Source organism: Urocampus carinirostris, chromosome 12 (genome assembly GCF_059441175.1).
Source record: "Urocampus carinirostris isolate Australia breed hairy pipefish chromosome 12, RoL_Ucar_1.0, whole genome shotgun sequence".
NCBI lineage: Eukaryota > Metazoa > Chordata > Actinopteri > Syngnathiformes > Syngnathidae > Urocampus > Urocampus carinirostris.
The window spans coordinates 5,749,911-5,768,579 of NC_142360.1; the positions used below are offsets into that span (position 1 = coordinate 5,749,911).

General features: G+C 39.5%; 1 protein-coding gene across 2 annotated transcripts in view; it reads right to left on the bottom strand.

Moving 5' to 3' along the window:
- Window positions 1–18,669, bottom strand: part of agbl4 (AGBL carboxypeptidase 4) — a 599,711-nt gene that overhangs the window by 385,512 nt on the left and 195,530 nt on the right. For both annotated transcript variants that reach the window (XM_088349263.1, XM_088349262.1), the window contains one exon: window positions 11,783–11,877. In XM_088349263.1, the coding sequence (XP_088205389.1) occupies window positions 11,783–11,877 (95 nt within the window). The remainder of the gene's footprint in view (window positions 1–11,782; window positions 11,878–18,669) is intronic.

Consider the following 18,669-nt stretch of genomic DNA (forward strand, 5'->3'; position numbering starts at 1 on the left):
GCTTTTAGTCAGGAAGCTTAAGCTTTAAATATGATTTAACTGCTTGGGTTAAGACTTTAAAATGTATTAAAATCCTTTTCAAACTTTGAGTTAAAACTTGATTCAACTCTTTCGGACACGGCTTTGAAGTTGCTTCAGCTCTAAGTTAAAGCTTTGGATCAGCTTTAACTCAAGATTTGAATGAACTTTAAAGTCTTAACTCAAGGGGTTAAATCGGCTTTAAAGCTCCAGCTTCCTAAGTTAAAGATTTAAAACATCACAATTAATACTACCATGCATTACAAGTAATTACTTCTTATTTTTATTCCGTTAAGTACCATTGTCTTATGCGGTCTTGAGACCTCACTTATGTTTTTACGATTAAAAAAAACAAAACTATAACTAATATTTGTATAAAGTACGCTTTGTGAGCTTCCATCTTGAACACCTGCGATAGATATGAAAATAAACAAAACATACTTTAACATCCTTCTTACATGTCTTGTGAATAGTTTGTGTAATAACCTGTCATGATGACTGATTTGGATCACCAGTGCCCGCACATTTGGCGCCAGCTGCTGCGGGCTACCTGATTGGTTCCCTGTCCCAGTCCTGTCAATCTCCTTTTGTCAGTCCGTCTGCGAACCTCTGTTGTTACAAGGCAAACATTTTGACCCTGACTCCCGCCTGTCCCGTTTTTTGCACCCGTTTTTCCACCCGTCCGTCCCTGATCTCCCCGTTTGTCTCCGGCTCCGACCTGTTTTTGATCCTGACCACTTTTGCTCTCCCGTCCCAGCTACGACCTGTTTTTGATCCCGACCACGTTTGCTCTCCCGTCCTGGCTTACAACCTCTTTTTGATCCCGACCACTTTTTTGCCCTCCTTTCAGACCTGTTTTTTCCGTTCTTGACACCGCCATCTCCCGCTCCAGAAGATCTGCTTCCGTATTCGGATCTCGATCCGATTGTGTGAGCGGCTTGCTTTCCACGTCCAGCAAGCATTGCATTGCGGGCGCTGCCTTTCCTCCTTATCTCATTGAACTTGTGAGAAACGTTACGCGATTGGGTCTACCCTTTGTTCTGGATGTGAGTTTACCAATGAACTAAACATCTCAAAAACTGTAACGAGGAGAGAAAAGAATGTGCAATATCGGATCCAATTATATTGAAAGACGATTAAAATGATAAATAAGCTAGCAGTAAAGCGACATATCTAGCGACATTTGCTATCACAAGGAAGCAAAGATTTAGCTTTTTATGGTCAGGTCAGAGGTCGCGACAACGCAATTGGAGTTAGCTTCCAACGTTCACTAGCAGCTAAACACAGTGCTTGATGTGTTTATGAAGCGGATCTGTTTGGAAATGAATCGTTAGTCTCGGTTTTCACGCTCAAATTAGCCGAGTCGGTCCCTGTCCTGTTTGCCCTTAATTAACAAGCGCTCAATTCCCCTATTAATTAGCGCCAGCTATTAGCTATTTTACATCACTCTTCATTTGCGCACAATTAAAATGTCTATTATTAAAAGGCACGCCACATGGTTAATTGTGTGAGTGGCGAGTGAGGGAGGGGAGGAGGACGTGAACAAGCGTTTCACGTCTCAAGAACAGGAAACGGTCACATGCTAATATGTACAGTGCCTAGCGAAAGTATTACCCTCCCATTACCCTCCCACCCCCAATAACTTTTTGTGATGTTGCCACATTTCAGGCTTCAAACTTATAGCCTAAATCTAAAAAACATTTTTCAAAGAATCAACAACATGAGAGACTCAATCGTTAAGTGGAACCAAATTAGTTCAACATTTCAAATTATATTTACAATGGAAAAACTGATAAGTATATTTTACAAAAAATGGTGTCCTTCTCTTCTCTCAGCTCAACCAATTAACCCCAGAAGTTCCCTGACTTAAAAGAAAAAAACAATGACAAAGTGCCACTGTGTGTCATTAAGTCCCAATTTAAATGTCCCTTTACACACAGCATTGTGAAGTATTATGACGGATTATAAAGACAAGAGAACAGGGCAGGCATAAATGTTGTAGAAACGTTCAAAATAGTAATGGGATACAAAAATATTTCACAACAATTACACATCTTTTGGAGCACTGTGGGAGGAATGATATCAAATTGTGTGGCGCATAAAACCACTGCAAACATACTAAGACCTGGCTGTCTCTCTAAACTTTCGGCCCAAACAGGGAGAAAACTAATCCGAGAAGCAATCAAGGGGCCCAAGGTCACTTTGTATGACCTACAGAGATACACAGCTTAGGTGAGAATATATGTGCATAAGGCAACTATTAGTTGTACTCTGAAAAAATATTCCTTTTTATGGAATTTTTGCAAGAAGAAATCCCCTCCTTAAATGAAATGAAATTAAATGAAATTATCTGCATTTATATAACGCTTTTCAAGTCAATGAAGACTTCCCAAAGCGCTTTACAATGTGCTTCACAGTTACCCATTCACACACACACTCACACACCAATAGCGGCCGTGCAGCCATGCAAGGCACCAACCTGCTCTTTGGGGGCATTAGGGGTTCAGTGTCTCACCCCAGGCCACTTCGACATGTAACACGGAGGAGCCGGGATTCGAACTGCGATCTCTTGATCCCAAGACGAGCGCTCTACCTCCTGAGCTACTGCTGCTCAAATTAAAGAATACAATAATAAAAAAGCCTGTTTAGCATTTGCAAAAGGCTACACAAGATACACCAATAACACGTGGAACAAGGTGCTCTGGTCAGATGAGAATAAAATTGAACATTTTGGGCTGAATGGAAAGTGTTACATTGTAGGAGAGTAACGTTGCCCCTAAAAACAGCATCCACACTGTCAAACATGGTGGTGGCAGCATCATGCTCTGGGGTTGCTTTTTTCAGCACAAACTTGGAAGATGGTTAGAGATGATAGGAGGATGAATGGAGCCATATACAGGGCAATTCTGGCAGAAAATCTGCTGGAGTCTGCAAGACACCTGAGAATGGAGCAAAAGTTCACCTTCCAATAGAACAATGGCCCTACACTTAAAGCAAAATAGTTTTGCAAAACGCTATAGGTGTTAGCATTAGTGACATAGAAGATACGTAAAAGTTTATGCTTAGGTCCACAAATATGACCAAAAACATGATTTTGTCTTTCCAGCATTGATATGTTGCAATTAGCACTAGCGACATGTAGAAAAGATTGCACTTGATGCTACATTCCAGGAAATTAGTCTTTTTTTGATAAATTCATACTCAATCAGATAAAAAAATGAAGTTGTTGCTTTCTAATATCTCACTATTTGCACCAGCAACATGGACTTGGATTGAAGTTGACGCCACGGTCCAGTATATTGGTCTTCCTTTTTTTTATGTATATCAGCAATATAAGAGCAACCAACTCTGTAACATTTTGTTATTATTGTAGACAGATCAGTGTTGCTAGCTGTAAATGCTAGCTAAAATAACTAGCATTCAATTGAACTCTCTCTGAATGTTATGGATTATGATCCATTGGTTACGCCAGCGTTTATGGATTATGAAAAAAATACTGTGCGTTGGTGACACTAGCTTCTAATGGTACCTAAAATACCTAGCATTCAATGTAATAATATAAAACAAATCAGTGCCTGTGTGTGGGACAGTGCTGCTAATACTAGCTAACATATGTAGAATTCGATTGCAGTTATGGATTATTATTACAAAAAAATAAAAAATAAATAGGCACCTGTGTTGGTGACACTAGCTGACAATGCTAGCTAACACATGTACATGACTTGTTGAAACAAATGAAAAAAGAAAAAAAGATAGCTTGGGCAGGCTAAAAACGACAAAACAAATAAAAATCCTCCTAAATTAGGCTAAGTAATCAAATTTAATCGTCTTTATTATAATTGATATCAACACTTTTGAAAAAGTTTATGCAACAAGATTAGACATGTCACTCCAGCGTAAAAAATACTTTAAAGAGAAAACATAAGATCCTAGACTATGAGGATAAAAGGCACTTATAGTGCCTTCAGACTCGCGTAAGCTATAATAATGGTGCAATGCTCGTGTTGAAAAAATAATAGTACAACGTAACAATAGTGCATGGAAAATAAGTGCATTACCATTTAGCAGCAAAAAGACCCCCCCCTCCCCACAAAAAAGTCTCAAGATATGTTTTCATTTTAATGCTCTCGTTTAGGATGGGGATATCCCTGGGATGTCATGATTACCGATGTGCCTTACCTGTGCCCGCTCCTTTGGCGGCAACTGCCTCGGACTCTGATTTGCTCTCTGTCCCTATTTAAACCTCATCCTATCTGTCCCCTTTTGGCAGTCCGTCTGCAGACCACAGTTAACCCTAGGCAAGCTTTTTTGGACCCTGACTCCCACCTGTTATTTGCTCCTGTCTGTCCCCGGCTTTGACCCATTTTTGATCCCGATCACGTCTACTCTCCCGTCCCGGCTTTGGACCACGTCTACTCTCTTATCCTGGCTTACGACCCGCTTGTGACCCCGACCACGTTTTGGCTCTCCTGTCCCGGCTACTGAACTGTTTTTTCGTTCCCGACACCGCCATCGCTCGCCACGGAAGATCCACTTCTGCGTTCAGAGCGACCTGCTTTCCGCACCCAGCGAACACCGGATTGTGGGCGCAGCCCTTCCTCTTTCTTTGAATAAAACTTGTGAGAACGTTACGCAATTGGGTTCTGTTTTCGTTCTGGTCCTGACATGGGAGGACGGGCTCTAAGCCTGTTTGTCTTTGTTTTGAGGGAACTGTAGCACCTACCAAAGGGCACCGGGTCAAAGAGATAGTGGCCGGCATGGGACGTGTATTTTATATTGTTGGTCCTCTGCTATGGTAACACAAGCCAGAGAACAGCTGATGATCTCTTGGGTTGTGTTGACTACTCTCTGTATGTTTTTTTCCCTATCTGCTGCTGTGCTCTGTAAGACTCAGCATCAGAGTGCAAACTCTGGACCGGGTTCAGGGTGCGCCGCCGGGCTTATAGAGTATAGAGGGAAACAACCTGGCGTTTTGTTTGTTTTTTTCAAGGTACTGTCTTGCCAGAAGGCTCCAGAAATACGTTTATAAAATCTGTCTCCAAGAAGGGCAATGTGAAGAGCACAGTGGGAGTTTTCTTCAGCCCAAATTTAACAAGCGGCAAGGTAGAAGTGCACTGATTGACAGAACAATTACGGCAAACACGCAACCCCAACTGAGAGCTCGACAGCTCCAAATAGAATTTCGCCTGCCGGTTGCGTCATGCGCTTACAGGAAAGCTGAAAATTGGCCCGACGGACGGACGGACGGGCCAACTTGCGGACTACTTGCGGAATACCTGAGAAACAATAACAACCAAAGAAAATAGCTTTTTAAAAATCTTGATCCACTATTTGGCAAGCCACTCGTCAACTTTTTTTTATCTATAATCTACATATTAACTAGTATTAACTAATTTACTTTGTTGACTTAAGAGTCTGGGAAATCGCATTGCTCTTTTTGTTTCACTTTCACGTTAATAAATTGATTTTCATGCAAGTAAAATATTCTAAGAAGTATTGTTTTGTGTTTTTCTACTGTCACAATGGCACCTGACCATTAAGTATCCGTATTGGTAATGCCAGACATTACCAAAAACTGATCCTGTAAAAAATGGTTTGTATTAATATTTAGCTTTTCGTAAAAGTTCAATAATATCAGTAAATATACATGTTTTTATCTTACAGGATCATAATATCGAACCAGTGATAAATTTAATGATGAAAAAAACAAGACCCCAAAACAATTCGAGACGATCCACAAATGACTGAAGATCTTTGAATAGAACTGCAATACTGCTGATAAAGGTCACAATCTAGAAGTTAGCTTTAGAAATGAAGAAAAAAAACCATGTATTTATTTATTGCTCAAGAACAGACCCATTTCAAAGGTTTCATTATTTTCTTTAGATAGTAAAGTACTGTTCTAAAAAGACATGTTACCATTAACAAAAAAGTTCTGTACTGTTAAACTTATAATATGTCTGCTCTTTTATTGCACAATGAATAAAGGACCCAAACCACTTCACTTTACCCTCCAGTTCTGTTCTACAGAAGACATCGAATTTTCCATTATCAAGCATTTTTGAATAAGTGTCAGGGAGCCACTGGAGAGCGCCAAATGCCAGCATGTAGCTCTTGAGCAGGTGTAGAGGTCCAAGTTTGTTGGCGATAGAATGAATCTCCCGCCAATTAATTAATTATTGTAATAATAATAATATATAATAATAATTTCCTTGTATTGTCATTCTGTGTAACAATGTACACAGAACGAAATGTCGATTGCATCTGACCCGATGCAGCCGCAGCCAAGAGAGGGCGCCGCCGACCACTTTTTAAGTCTTAGGAATGACTCGGCCGGGGCGCGAACCCGAACCTCCCAGTCTCAAAGCGGGCGCCTTACCATCTAGGCTACTGAGCTGGTAATACTTCTACTACTACTACTACTACTAATAATAATAATAATAACTTATTTATTGCCAATAATAAACAATGTCAATTAATTAGCCAATTAGAATGCAGAACGCAATGCACGATAAAGTTCCACTAAGCAGTCGACCAGCGATAACAAAAGGGAAGTAGTGAGGTGTCTGTATATCACATTGATCAGAAAGTACCAATAATGGATTGTGATTAAGGGCTATACAAATAAACATGGCTGGGTAGTGGGTGGTGCGTGTATCCCTTAACCACTAGGGTCATAGGGGCACCATTTCCTGTGGTGTGTCTTGGGCAGCGACCCATTGCTTTCCAGGCCAACAAATATTTCTAACCGGTCTCGAACCAGGGACCTGTCGCATGTCAGGCGAATGTGCTAACCATTGCACTACACATTCAAAAAGTGTCTCATTACACTGTTGTAGTGCTTAAAATCAGTGTGTTATTACGCTGTTATTACACAGTTATAACACCGATAAGATCTTAAGTCATGTAAAACACCACTTTTCAAGGCAAAAGCATTTCCCGATTCACCACGAAAAATAATTTAATCTCAGATCCAAAAGTCAATGTCCCTAGAAGTCACAGCGTGGGCTATCGGATCAAGAACTGCACGTTCAGATATGATCCGGGTTAGATTCTTTCACGCGTAGCTCGTAATGCCCCTCGGGACGGGAATCAGTCTTTTGTCCCCGGGGGGGAACGAACATTTTCGGGCTTTATATTGTAGCCTGGGGTGGGGTGTCCCTGGGACATGAGACACCTGCACCAAGAGATAGAGGCTTCACCTCTCTGACTTGCACTGATGCATTTTGGGATAGATAAATCGTGAGCATTTTCTTTTTTTTCTGCCTGTCAACCAGACTGACTAATAGGACTTTTTTCTATTTTGTGTTCACCTTCTCTGTCAAGTTTTGCGTCAGTCCTGCTCCATTTCTCGCTGTTATCGCTGCTTCCTTCTGTAGCGTCTTTATCCAAGCCTGTGTGAATTTGGATCAGCATTTTTTTTTCATATCTAAAACTGTCAAAACAAATAGGACTTTCAAAGCTCTCTGGGTTTTTGTCCAGTTTGTGGATAGTCAACCAGAAACTGCAGTTTAGTGTTCATTTTGGTTTTATATATATATATATATATATATATATATATATATATAGAGAGAGAGAGAGAGAGAGAGAGAGAGAGAGAGAGAGAGAGAGAGAGAGAGAGAGATACATACAGTGAAGAAAATAAGTATTTGAACACCCTGCTATTTCATGGAGGTGTCAAGAACCAGAAGAGGATCAGGACCCAAACGCATGACATTCTCACACAAGCCTTTTTTTTACAGGAAATGGGGAGTCATGCATGTTAGGCAGCGGTCTGGCGTGGGAAGACAGGAAGCCAAAGGCCGACGAGATCGATTCCAATTGCCTGAGTTGATATCGGATGGGGTCGATACCGAGCGGGACGGGACCCACAGGATTGATAAAGAATCAGGATATCGAATATAAACAGGACAAACTTGATGGGAACGAAAACTGGAGAAAATAGTAAACAGGACAAAAATAGACGGAAACTAAACTGAAAACCAATATTAAACAGGACAAGATAAACGGGAATAATACCGTACAGGAAATACCAACAGGGACAGGACCGGGTCGAAACCCACGCCCTGCGGGGCAGAAGTTTGTTGACGGGCTGACAAAGGAAGCTTTAGAGCGCTGAGCTTAAAATAGACAGAAAGCCAATCTCTCAACGAGCCGCAGCTGGCGCCACATGAGCAGGGCCCATTGGGCGCCATAGCAACCGTGACATGAGGGGTCTGACATTTTTATCGTTGGTGAATGTCCACTGTGAGAGAGATAAACTAAAAAGAAAAATCCAAAAATCACAATGTGCATGATTTGTGTAACGATTCAGTTGTGTGATAAAGCTGCAAATACGTATTTGAACACATGAGAAAATGTTTGCTGGTACAGAGGTCAAACGATTCCTGTAGTCTTTTACCAGGTTTGCACACACACTGCAGGAGGGATCTTGGCCCTCTCCTCCACACAGATCTCCTCTAGATCAGTGAGGTTTCTGGGTTGTCGCTGAGAAACACTGAGTGTTAACAAGTTTACCTTTTTTATTTGTTTTACTGGCACTGACATGAGAAGCTCTCCAATTCTGTTATACGATTGTATAATGTCAATAAAGGCCATTCAGTTATACATTCATTGATTCAGATAATATAACTGTCTTTATTGTGGTATATGTAGTGTACATTGTTTATCAGTACAATTAATCAACAATAAAACATTAAAAAAAACCTGTTATTCAGAATTTACTAACCACTTTTGACAGTTACCTCATTAATTAAAAAGTTTACCAGAAAGGCCATGGCTTTTTAACCTTTTTCATTAATTTTAATTCATCCAGATTTTAATGTAATGTAATAAAAATAAAAACATGAATACAAATACAGTGATCTATTTTGCACTGATTCCAATTTACTATTGTATTTTAATTTTTTTTTACTACATAATAACACTCGTTAATAACGATAATTTTACAATTATACTCTAAACAACAGCAGCGATATTTATTGATAATAAATATGGATACATAAATATAAATGTTGAAGAGCAGCATCAATTGTTAAAAAAACAATGTATACATATAATTGATTTATTTGTTTGCCTAAAGTTTCACAAGAAGTCGCAACATGCTGTTTAACTCAGGTGGGCGCTCTCCAGCCACTCCCCCTATATTTGCATATTCTAAGGGGGTAATGGTGTGCCATATCTTTTATATACATATATAAAAGATATGCCATACATACATACATACATACATACATACATACATACATACATACATATATATTTATATATAATAAATATATAATAAATCAATTAAATTAAATAAAGCAACATTTTCTTAGTTGTTTTTTCTACATATTATATGTAGAAATATAACCAAAATTAAACTAAATATTATTCTACAATGATTTGTATAACATTACAATTATTGTAGAAGTTATGTTATCCATGTCATATCATATCACATCAAATCATGACATATTTTTATTTTTTGAACATTTGTATACCATCATTTTTACACGACAGTGACAATATAAATGAATATTTTTGAATGGACAGCTTTTAAACATCACTTGACACTATTGGTTAGTATTACAATTTGTGGAAAATGAGTGGCTGGATAAGAAAACAGTGGAAACAAAGTTTTGTATTTAAATTAATTCAATTCCCATCCCTTCAGCTGTAGCGAAATAATAACCTATGGTTTACACACATAAATCCAATATTTTGAAAAAAATAAAAAAATAAAAAATCCTGCAACTAGCACCGTTAGCATGTCTCCACTCTAACTATCTTTCCTAGGTCGGCCATTTCTGGGCGGCAGATGCCCGATGTTTGTTGAGATGCCCTCCATCAAGTTGTGACAGATGTCAGAGCTCCTCTCGGACGGCGGCACTTCATCACGCTTCCCTTCTCGCCTCGTCGAATCTGACCGCTTTTCTGCTTGTATCAGTCATTCGTATTACATCCGACAGCCGTCGCGCAACCGACGGATGTATCACATGCTAATGCGTTTGAACGCTCCTTGAATTGAAGCTGGCGCTTGCGAAGTTTTTTTGGTGTTGTTGAAAATGTGCATTGCAAACTTTTCACATCCACAGCCATCTGTATGTTTATATCAAAAGTTATGATTTGTTTTAAATAAATACAAATCAAATAAACTCTCCGGCCGCTAGAGGGCAGTGTTGAGTTTTTGTAGTGTGGCTAGTTGGTTCAGGAATAAAACTGTATTCATTCAACTGTTAAAATAAGCAGTTAATTTAACCCATTCAATGACAATCATGAAACCATTTATAGCCGTCAACTCAATGTGTAGAAATTTGACAACAATGGTCGTGATTTCTGATAAATGACTGAACTATTAAAGCTATATTTTATTTTTTTCCAGTACTATTCAGGAGAGATAAACTAAAAAGAAAAATCTGGTGAAAATTGTGTGTTATGCAGATTCACAATGATATCCGCAATTCATACATGCAATTTTATTCTTGCGTTTTAATTGATCAGTACATATGAATTTTAGATATTGAGTAATCCACAAATATATTTGGATCTGAACAATACATGCGTAAATATTTTTGAGGCACATCTCTCCCCACATAGGTGTTGGGTAAAATGACGATAATTTACCACTGGGAAACGCTACCTTAATTTTTTGCATAGCCCATAATAAATGCCCATAATTGATGTGTAATATTTATATTAATACACAATTCATAGGGGGCAGCACAGCGGCACAGTGGTTAGCGCGTGTGCGGCACAGTTCTGAGGTCGTGGGAACCTACTGTGGTCGTAGGAACCTAATCCAGTTACCGGCCTTACTGTGCGGAGTTTGTATGTTCTCCCCGTGCTTGCGTGGGTTTCCTCCGGGCACTCCAGTTTCCTCCCACATTGAAAAGACATGCATTTCAGGTGAATTGGCTGGTCCAAATTGTCCTTAGGTGTGACTGAGCGAGTAAGTTGTCTGTCCCCGTGTGCCCTGCGATTGGCTGGCAACCAGTTCAGGGTGTCCCCTGCCCACTGCCCGATGATTGCTGGGATGGGCTCCAGCACCCCCGCGACCCTACTGAGGATAAGCGGTGCAGCTAATGAGATGAGATGAGATGAGACATTTCATAGGTTCCTCTTTAGGTGTAGCGTGCACTTGACATCTTGCCTCATAGGAGAAATTCATTCAAACTAATCTGTTAACCGGGGCGGCAGTAGCTCAGGAGGTAGAGCGCTCGTCTTGGGATCAAGGGATCCCATTTCGAATCCCGGCTCGTCCGTGTTACATGTCGAAGTGTCCTTGGGTAAGACACTGAACCCCTAATACTCCCAATAAGCAGGTTAGCGCCTTACACGGCTGCAAGGCCGCTATTGGGAAATGTGGAGCACATTGTAAAGCGCTTTGGGAAGTCATTGACTTGAAAAGCGCTATATAAATGCAGATCATTTCATTTCATTTAACCGCGAAGGAAGAAGAAATACATTGGCAAAGCAAAGCCACTAGATAGCAGTGTTGGCATCAACTTTAACCAGACATGTTGTAAAAGATGATAATAATTTCAAGCATTGACAAGTACCTTACTCAGACTTCAAGCACTTTTCAACCTATCAAAATTCAAGCATTTTTAAGGATTTCAAGCACCTCTAAGTACCCTATGACACCAACATGTGACAGCGTGATTGACACCAAGATGCAGTTCTGGTTCATTCCACAGGTGGCAGTAATGAGTAAGAAAGTGATAACATCCTTATTCCAAACAGTTTTTTTAAAAATATGTTTAAATAATTTGGCACTTACCATCTTGGCCTGCTGGTGGACTTGACGACCGGGGACATGCCATCTCTGTAAAGGCTTTTGGTTTTTGAGAAGTTGACCACATTGAAAATGACTCTCTGCAAGTAAAAAACAAAACAAAACAAAGGTTTCACTATCCTTAACTTTTAATTGAATTGTGGTGTGGGATTTTGACCACTGAATAGCACACGGGTACAAAAAAAAAATCAATGAGAAAGTACATTCCTTAAAAATAACATGAAAAAAGGCAATGTTTTAGGGTTGTACCAGCAATGTCAAATGTACGACCTGAGGTCCAAGTCCTGCCCATTGGATAATATAATTCAACCCACCATACATTTCCAAATATGCAAAAAAACAAAAAGAAAAAAAAGAAAAAAAAAGTGAGTCTCTCTAGTATATCAAAGTGATGATTTTTTTTTTTTTTTTCAATTAATGCAAACCAAAGGCTGTGACTCTCCAGTCACTAGAGGGAAGTGTTGAGTTTGTATAGTGTGGTTAGTTGGTTCAGGTGTAAAACTGTATTTACTCATCTGTTAAAATACAGCAGTTAATTTAACCCGTTCAATGACAAACATGACAACAATATTGTTTGTGAATACATGTGTTTTGAAAAGATCCTTCTTCATCAGGTGATTACAATATGTAGTTAAGGTTATAATAAAGTACAATACTAAAAAAAAAACTTAATGTCTGGATCCAGCCACAGAGACAAACTCAGTTTGACATCCATAGGTTGCACGCATAATGTTTAGTTCATTTATTTAGCCTAGTTCTAGTCCTAGAACTAGTACTAGTACTTGACTAGTTCTCTATCATAAGCTTTTACATGAACTTCAGAATCTGAGTTTGACCACCAGGTGGCATATGGATATAAATTGGAGTCAAAAAGAAGTAATAGTGCAACATTTACATAGCTGTTTGTAATATATAATATAATTACAAACTATAAAAAACAGACAAAACACAGTTCTTTTAGAAATTAATGGATATTTTAGAAATAACTATGACATGTCCAACCAACCAATAGGGAACCATTTCAACCCAAGACACAGTTAGGACTGCCCTTTTATTTAAATAACTTTTCATTTTGACAGATTTGTCATTTAATTTTTCTTTTAGAAGTTCTATTTATGTGGTTAATAATATATTCAAACAATTATTTTATAATATTTATTTATGTTTACATTTTATTGATATATTGTTTTTGTTTTTATCAATTTATTTATTTTTCTATTTCAATTAACTGTTTCTATAATCTCATATATTATAGAAACATGGAGAGGTGGCTTAGGAGTCAAAATAATGAACTAGCATCCTATAAAATTCCCCATGAATTGTCCAATATTAAAAACAAAATAAACTTGAACCCTAGAACCCTAGTGTTCATACACCTTTTTTATGACCAAATTGAAATATTTTTTTAAGTACTTTCAAGCCAAGTTTTCAATGCCTCTAGTACGATTAAAAGAAAAAAAAATCCAGTGTGAATCGTGTATTAGGCAGAGCGACAAGCATGTCTGCAATATACATATACATGTTTTTAATCTATGATCAAGACCTAGGAGTTTTATATTTTGAGTATATCACAAATATTTTTTTATTTTTTTTGAGACAAATATCTCGCTATACAGGGGTTGGAAAAAAATAACGGTAATATGCATCTTACATTTTCAGTTGCAGGAAGTTTTTCCCATTCGATGTCCATAATCGATATGCAATCCTTGAACTAATACACATTTCAAAGTGCCCTGTTGTCTTTGGCGTGACCTGTAGTGGGCGATGGCACCTCATACGACAATAACATGCAAACTAATGCCAGCTGCCGTTAATCACGAGGGAAGAAATGCAATGGCAGAGCAAAGCTACCAGAGAGCATTGTCTGCGTCATTTTAAACAAATTTGTTGCGAAGATGGCAATAATTTTGAAACATCTACAAGCACTTAACCTAAAATTCAAGGACTTTTCAATCCTTAGAAACACAACGTTACAATTCAAACATTTTCAAGGATTTTTAGAACCTGAACGAACCCTGATTAAAAAGAGACTAAACTTATGTGTTTGTATATATATATATATATATATATATATATATATATATATATATATATATATATATATATATATATAGACATATATATACCATATTTTCCGCACTATAAGGAACACCTAAAAGCCTTTATTTTTTTCAAAAGCTGACCATGCGCCTTATAATACATTGCGCCTTATTTATGGATCAATAGTAAGTCGCAAAGTCTTGCAACTAATGCAGCAGCCGCCGACTAGATTTTCCCCCGAACGCCAAGTAGTCCACGGTGTATGCTGGGATTTATTTACCGGCGTTTCATTGGCTAACCAATGTGTCAATCATCATTTGAATCGATCACGATTGGCTAAAGTTATTCGGAGGTAAAGGGGGCGGATCCTTTTTATCATTTACAGGCTGGCATAGGCTGAAGCGGCAAAACAAAGCCTGCAATTGGCCGAAAAAGATGTGTCAATCATCAGTTGAATCGATCAGTATTGGATAAAGTTTTTCGTAGGTAAAGAGGGCGGATCCTTTTTATCATTTACAGGCTCGCATAGGCTAAAGGCGCAAAACAAAGCCTGCAATTGGCCGAAAAAGATGAATGTGAATAGCAAGTTGGGTTGACGGCATAGAGAAAACAGTATTTTACTATTCTGTACTGTATTTGTAAATATTTTACTCTCCTGGATTTACTACACTCACGGAGATAAGAGGACCATGGTTGCACATTATTATTGAACACAACGACTTTGGTGAGCTACACCGGCTATATATTTTCCCTGTATCTTGTTTCAGACTGAACTCGATGTATCTGTGATAAGCGGTGCAGATAATGGATGGAATGGAGTGTCTATTTTTAAATTAAACTCAATTCCAAGTGTTTATTGTCATATGCACAGTAAAGTTGCGAGCGGAAAAGAAAACAGAAACTAAGGAATGGTTGGCATTTCTTGAATCCCAAGACCTTCCGAATGATATTTGGAACGATGCATATGAGTGACATCGTACGGACACCGCATCCGCACGTGTCTACGACTCGTATTTGCTTCTTTGCAAGCTTTCAGAATGTTAAGGGGGTACTAAGTTTGACTGAACTATCTGACTGTTTTGTCGACGTTCCAATTGTAGCGCCTTATAATCCGGTGCGTCTTATGTATGTCAAATATAGGATCAAAAACGATTTTTTCGGGGTGCGCCCTATAACCCGTTGCGCCTTATAGTGCGGAAAATACGGTATGTATAATTTGATGCATAATGTACGATATGTTACTCAAAAGTTTTTCCTCAGTGATTTAATAATAATAATAATAATTTCCTTTGTATTGTCATTCTGTGTAACAATGTACACAGAACGAAATGTCGATACACCTGACCCGTTGTAGCGAGCCGATGCAGCCGCAGCCAACAGAGGGCGCCGCCATTTTACCAATGTTATAAGTCTTTGGTATGACTCGGCCGAGGCGCGAACCAGCGACCTCCCAGTCTCAAAGCGGGCGCCTTACCATCTAGGCTACTGAGCTGGTAGGATCTAGTATTAGTATTGTAAAATGTCGCTGCCCGTCAATTCAGAGATTTGGCTCATTTCTGAGGAGTGGGATGGCAAAGGCAAACAAAGGAGGAAGGTGCCGTATCTGAATCAGATCAGAAGGTTTTTCCGACAACTGGTAAACATAGAAAACAGTCCTATGTGTTACATGTGGGGGAGCAAACCCCAACCCAAAAAAGGGTGTACTTGCCTAGGACCAGGGTTGGGTAGGGTTACTTTAACTGGATTACTTTAAATTACTTTTGAATTACTCCAATACCAAATATGCTAATAAGAGACAAAATAAACTAAATATGAATAAAATCACTAAATTTTGTGCAGGCTTGGGGAGTAAAGGAATACATGGAACAGCAAAAATGATGTTGGCAAGCTGTTTGGATTTATTTTCATTTTGTTTCTGTCGCATTTTGTGTTATTTTTGCCGGAGATCAAAGCGATCAAAGCCAGGAGAGAAAGCTTACCACGTGTTGTGAGTCATAACTTTTTTCATATTTAGTTTATTTCGTCTTTTATTAGCATATTTGGTATTGGAGTAATCAAAAAGTAATTGAAAGTAATCCAGTTAAAGTAACCCTACCCAACCCTGCCTAGGACACACCACAGTAAGTGGTGCCCATAAGATCATTCTGCTCAAGGAATTAGTAAACCGTGTGATGTATACGTATATACATATTTTATATTTATTCATTCATTTATCCGTTCATCAGGCATTTTCTGGGTTAAAATCCAAAGAAAACTCATTTATTACACTTGCTGAGCAATTACTAAAATGTGTTCTGCTACCCCCTCCCCAGTTTATTTGTCTGTACACAATCCCACTAAATCTGCGATTTCCGCCTCCCGAGCCTTCACAACCGGACAAAATATGCAAACGTGTTTTTTTACGAAAGTCAAACGAATGACGACGGTAATACGGCGGGGAGGTAAATGAATGTTATTGATGGGCCGTATCAAATTACCGAGCGAGCTGAGGTGGTGAGAGTTAACTGGGTGCTACTGAAATCCTATTACGCCCACCCCCCCTCGCATCAGAGAGACGAAAGAGAAGGGAAGGGGGGATTGTGGATTGTGGCGAGCTGATTCAGACCTCGCTCAAATGACATCTAACTGATGTCGAGACTGGCAGCCGGCTCCTGTTGCCGGGAGATAAGACCATTGCTGCTGGCATTTCAATTACACTTTACTGCCCTGCGCATTTGTTGCGAGCTCTACTTTTTCAGCAACGCCCTCCCTTACTCGTCCCATCCACCTCAAGCAAAATGCAGCATAGCTTTGACTTCTTCGAATCCAGATTGTCTTCTTGTAATCTTATTTATTCAGCCTGTTTGACCGGGTTGTGCAATCGCCGGCCTCCAACCGGAAACTTGTCGGGGAGAAAAATGGCTGACGGCTGGATAACAGGCTGAAATCAAATAAACAGGAAATAAAAATCTATTGATACCATTTAGGCGGCATGGAGGATGAGTGGTTAGCGCGTCTGCGGCACAGTTCTGAGGTCATGGGTTCAAATCCAGCTACCAGCTTTCCTGTGCAGGGTTTGCATATTCTCCCCGTGCTTGCGTGGATTTCTTCCGGGCACTCCAGTTTTCTCCAACATTCCAAAACAGGTTAATTGGCCAGTCCAAATTTTCCCTAGGTGTTGAACGAGCAAGTGAGATGTCTGTCTCTTTGTGCTCTGTGACTAGCTGGCAACCCGTGCTCCATAGGCCCCCACCCGCACCAATTGTTCACTAGGGACCATGTATCAGACCCACAGGTGCTGTTCATTTTATGCATAAAGAATGCTCTCTTGATCCTGGCTTTCAGCAATAGTCACCTAAGGATAACGGATCATAGAAAGAAACATTGTGGTTAATTTTATCCGGAAATAATGATTAAAAAAAGAGCTGCTATGCATGACACAATAGTCGACTGGCTATGAATAATCACTATATAGTTCATAATAGGCAGGCTAGAACGACACACCTCCACAAACAAATTGCCTTACACTGGTCCCTGGTCGCAGCAAAATGTGATTGGTGATAACGGATCACAGTCACATGAGTGGAGTTCATACAGAAAGAGCCGCAAAGACTGACAAAAGTATGTTCTGCTGGCCCCACTCGCAGCAAAAGTTGGGATAATGGATCGCACATTTATTTCAAGCTCACCTTCTGCCCTCTGCACATCCCGACCTCAAGCAAAATACAACATAGCTTTGACTCCTTCAAATCCAAAACTTCCGGACCAGCTGACACAAACCGATGTGCATCAAACGTCATTCATGGTTTATGGTCCCAGAAAAGTATGATTTAAGTTGCTCGTTTTTAGGAAATCAAATCAAATCTCAATCACCAAATGTATCGAATTGCGATAATTGTAGAATCGCAATAATATAGAATTGTGATATAAATCGAATCGGCACCTTAGTATCGTGATACAAGAAAATCATGACGAAAGCAGATCTTTCCCCCCTACTATGATCCTTGTTAACCGCAAGAACCAGGCAGGTCCGAGTTACTGTTGTGGAGAAGTTTAAAGCTTTATTTGGATAAAAAAAAATCCCAAGCTTTAAATATCCCAAGGAGCACTGTGCAAGCAATACTATTGAAATGGAAGGAGGATCAGACCACTGCAAATCTACCAAAATCAGGCAGCCCCCCTTAACTTTCAGCTCATACAAGGATAAAAGTGATCAGAGATGCAGCCACGATCACTCTGGTCGAACTGAAGAGGTCTACAGCTGAGGCGGGAGAATCTGTCCATAGGACAACAATCAGTCGTATACTGCACAAATCTAGCCTTTATGGAGGAGTGGCAAGAAGGAAGCCATTTTCTAAAGATATCCATAAAACACACCAAACATGTGGAAGAAGGTGCTCTGGTCAGTTGAGACCAAAATTGAACTTTTTGACAACAATGCGAGACGTTATGTTTGGCGTAAAAGCAGCACAGCTCATCACCCTCAACACACCATCCCCACAGTCAAATATGCGAGGTGGCAGCATCGTGGTTTGGGCCAGCTTTTCTTCAGCAGGGACAAGGAAGATGGTTAAAATTAATGATCAAGATGTATGGAGCCAAATACAGGACCATTCTGGAAGAAAACCCGATGGAGTCCGCAAAAGACCTGAGACTGGGACAGAGATTTATCTTCGAACAAGACAAATATCCAAAACATAAAGCAAAAGCTACAATGGAATGATTCACCAAAAACCATATCAAGGTGTTAGAATAGCCAAGTCAAAGTCCAGACCTCAATCCAATTGAGAATATGTGGAAAGAACTGAAAACTGCAGTTCACAAACGCTTTCTATCCAACCTCACTGAGATTT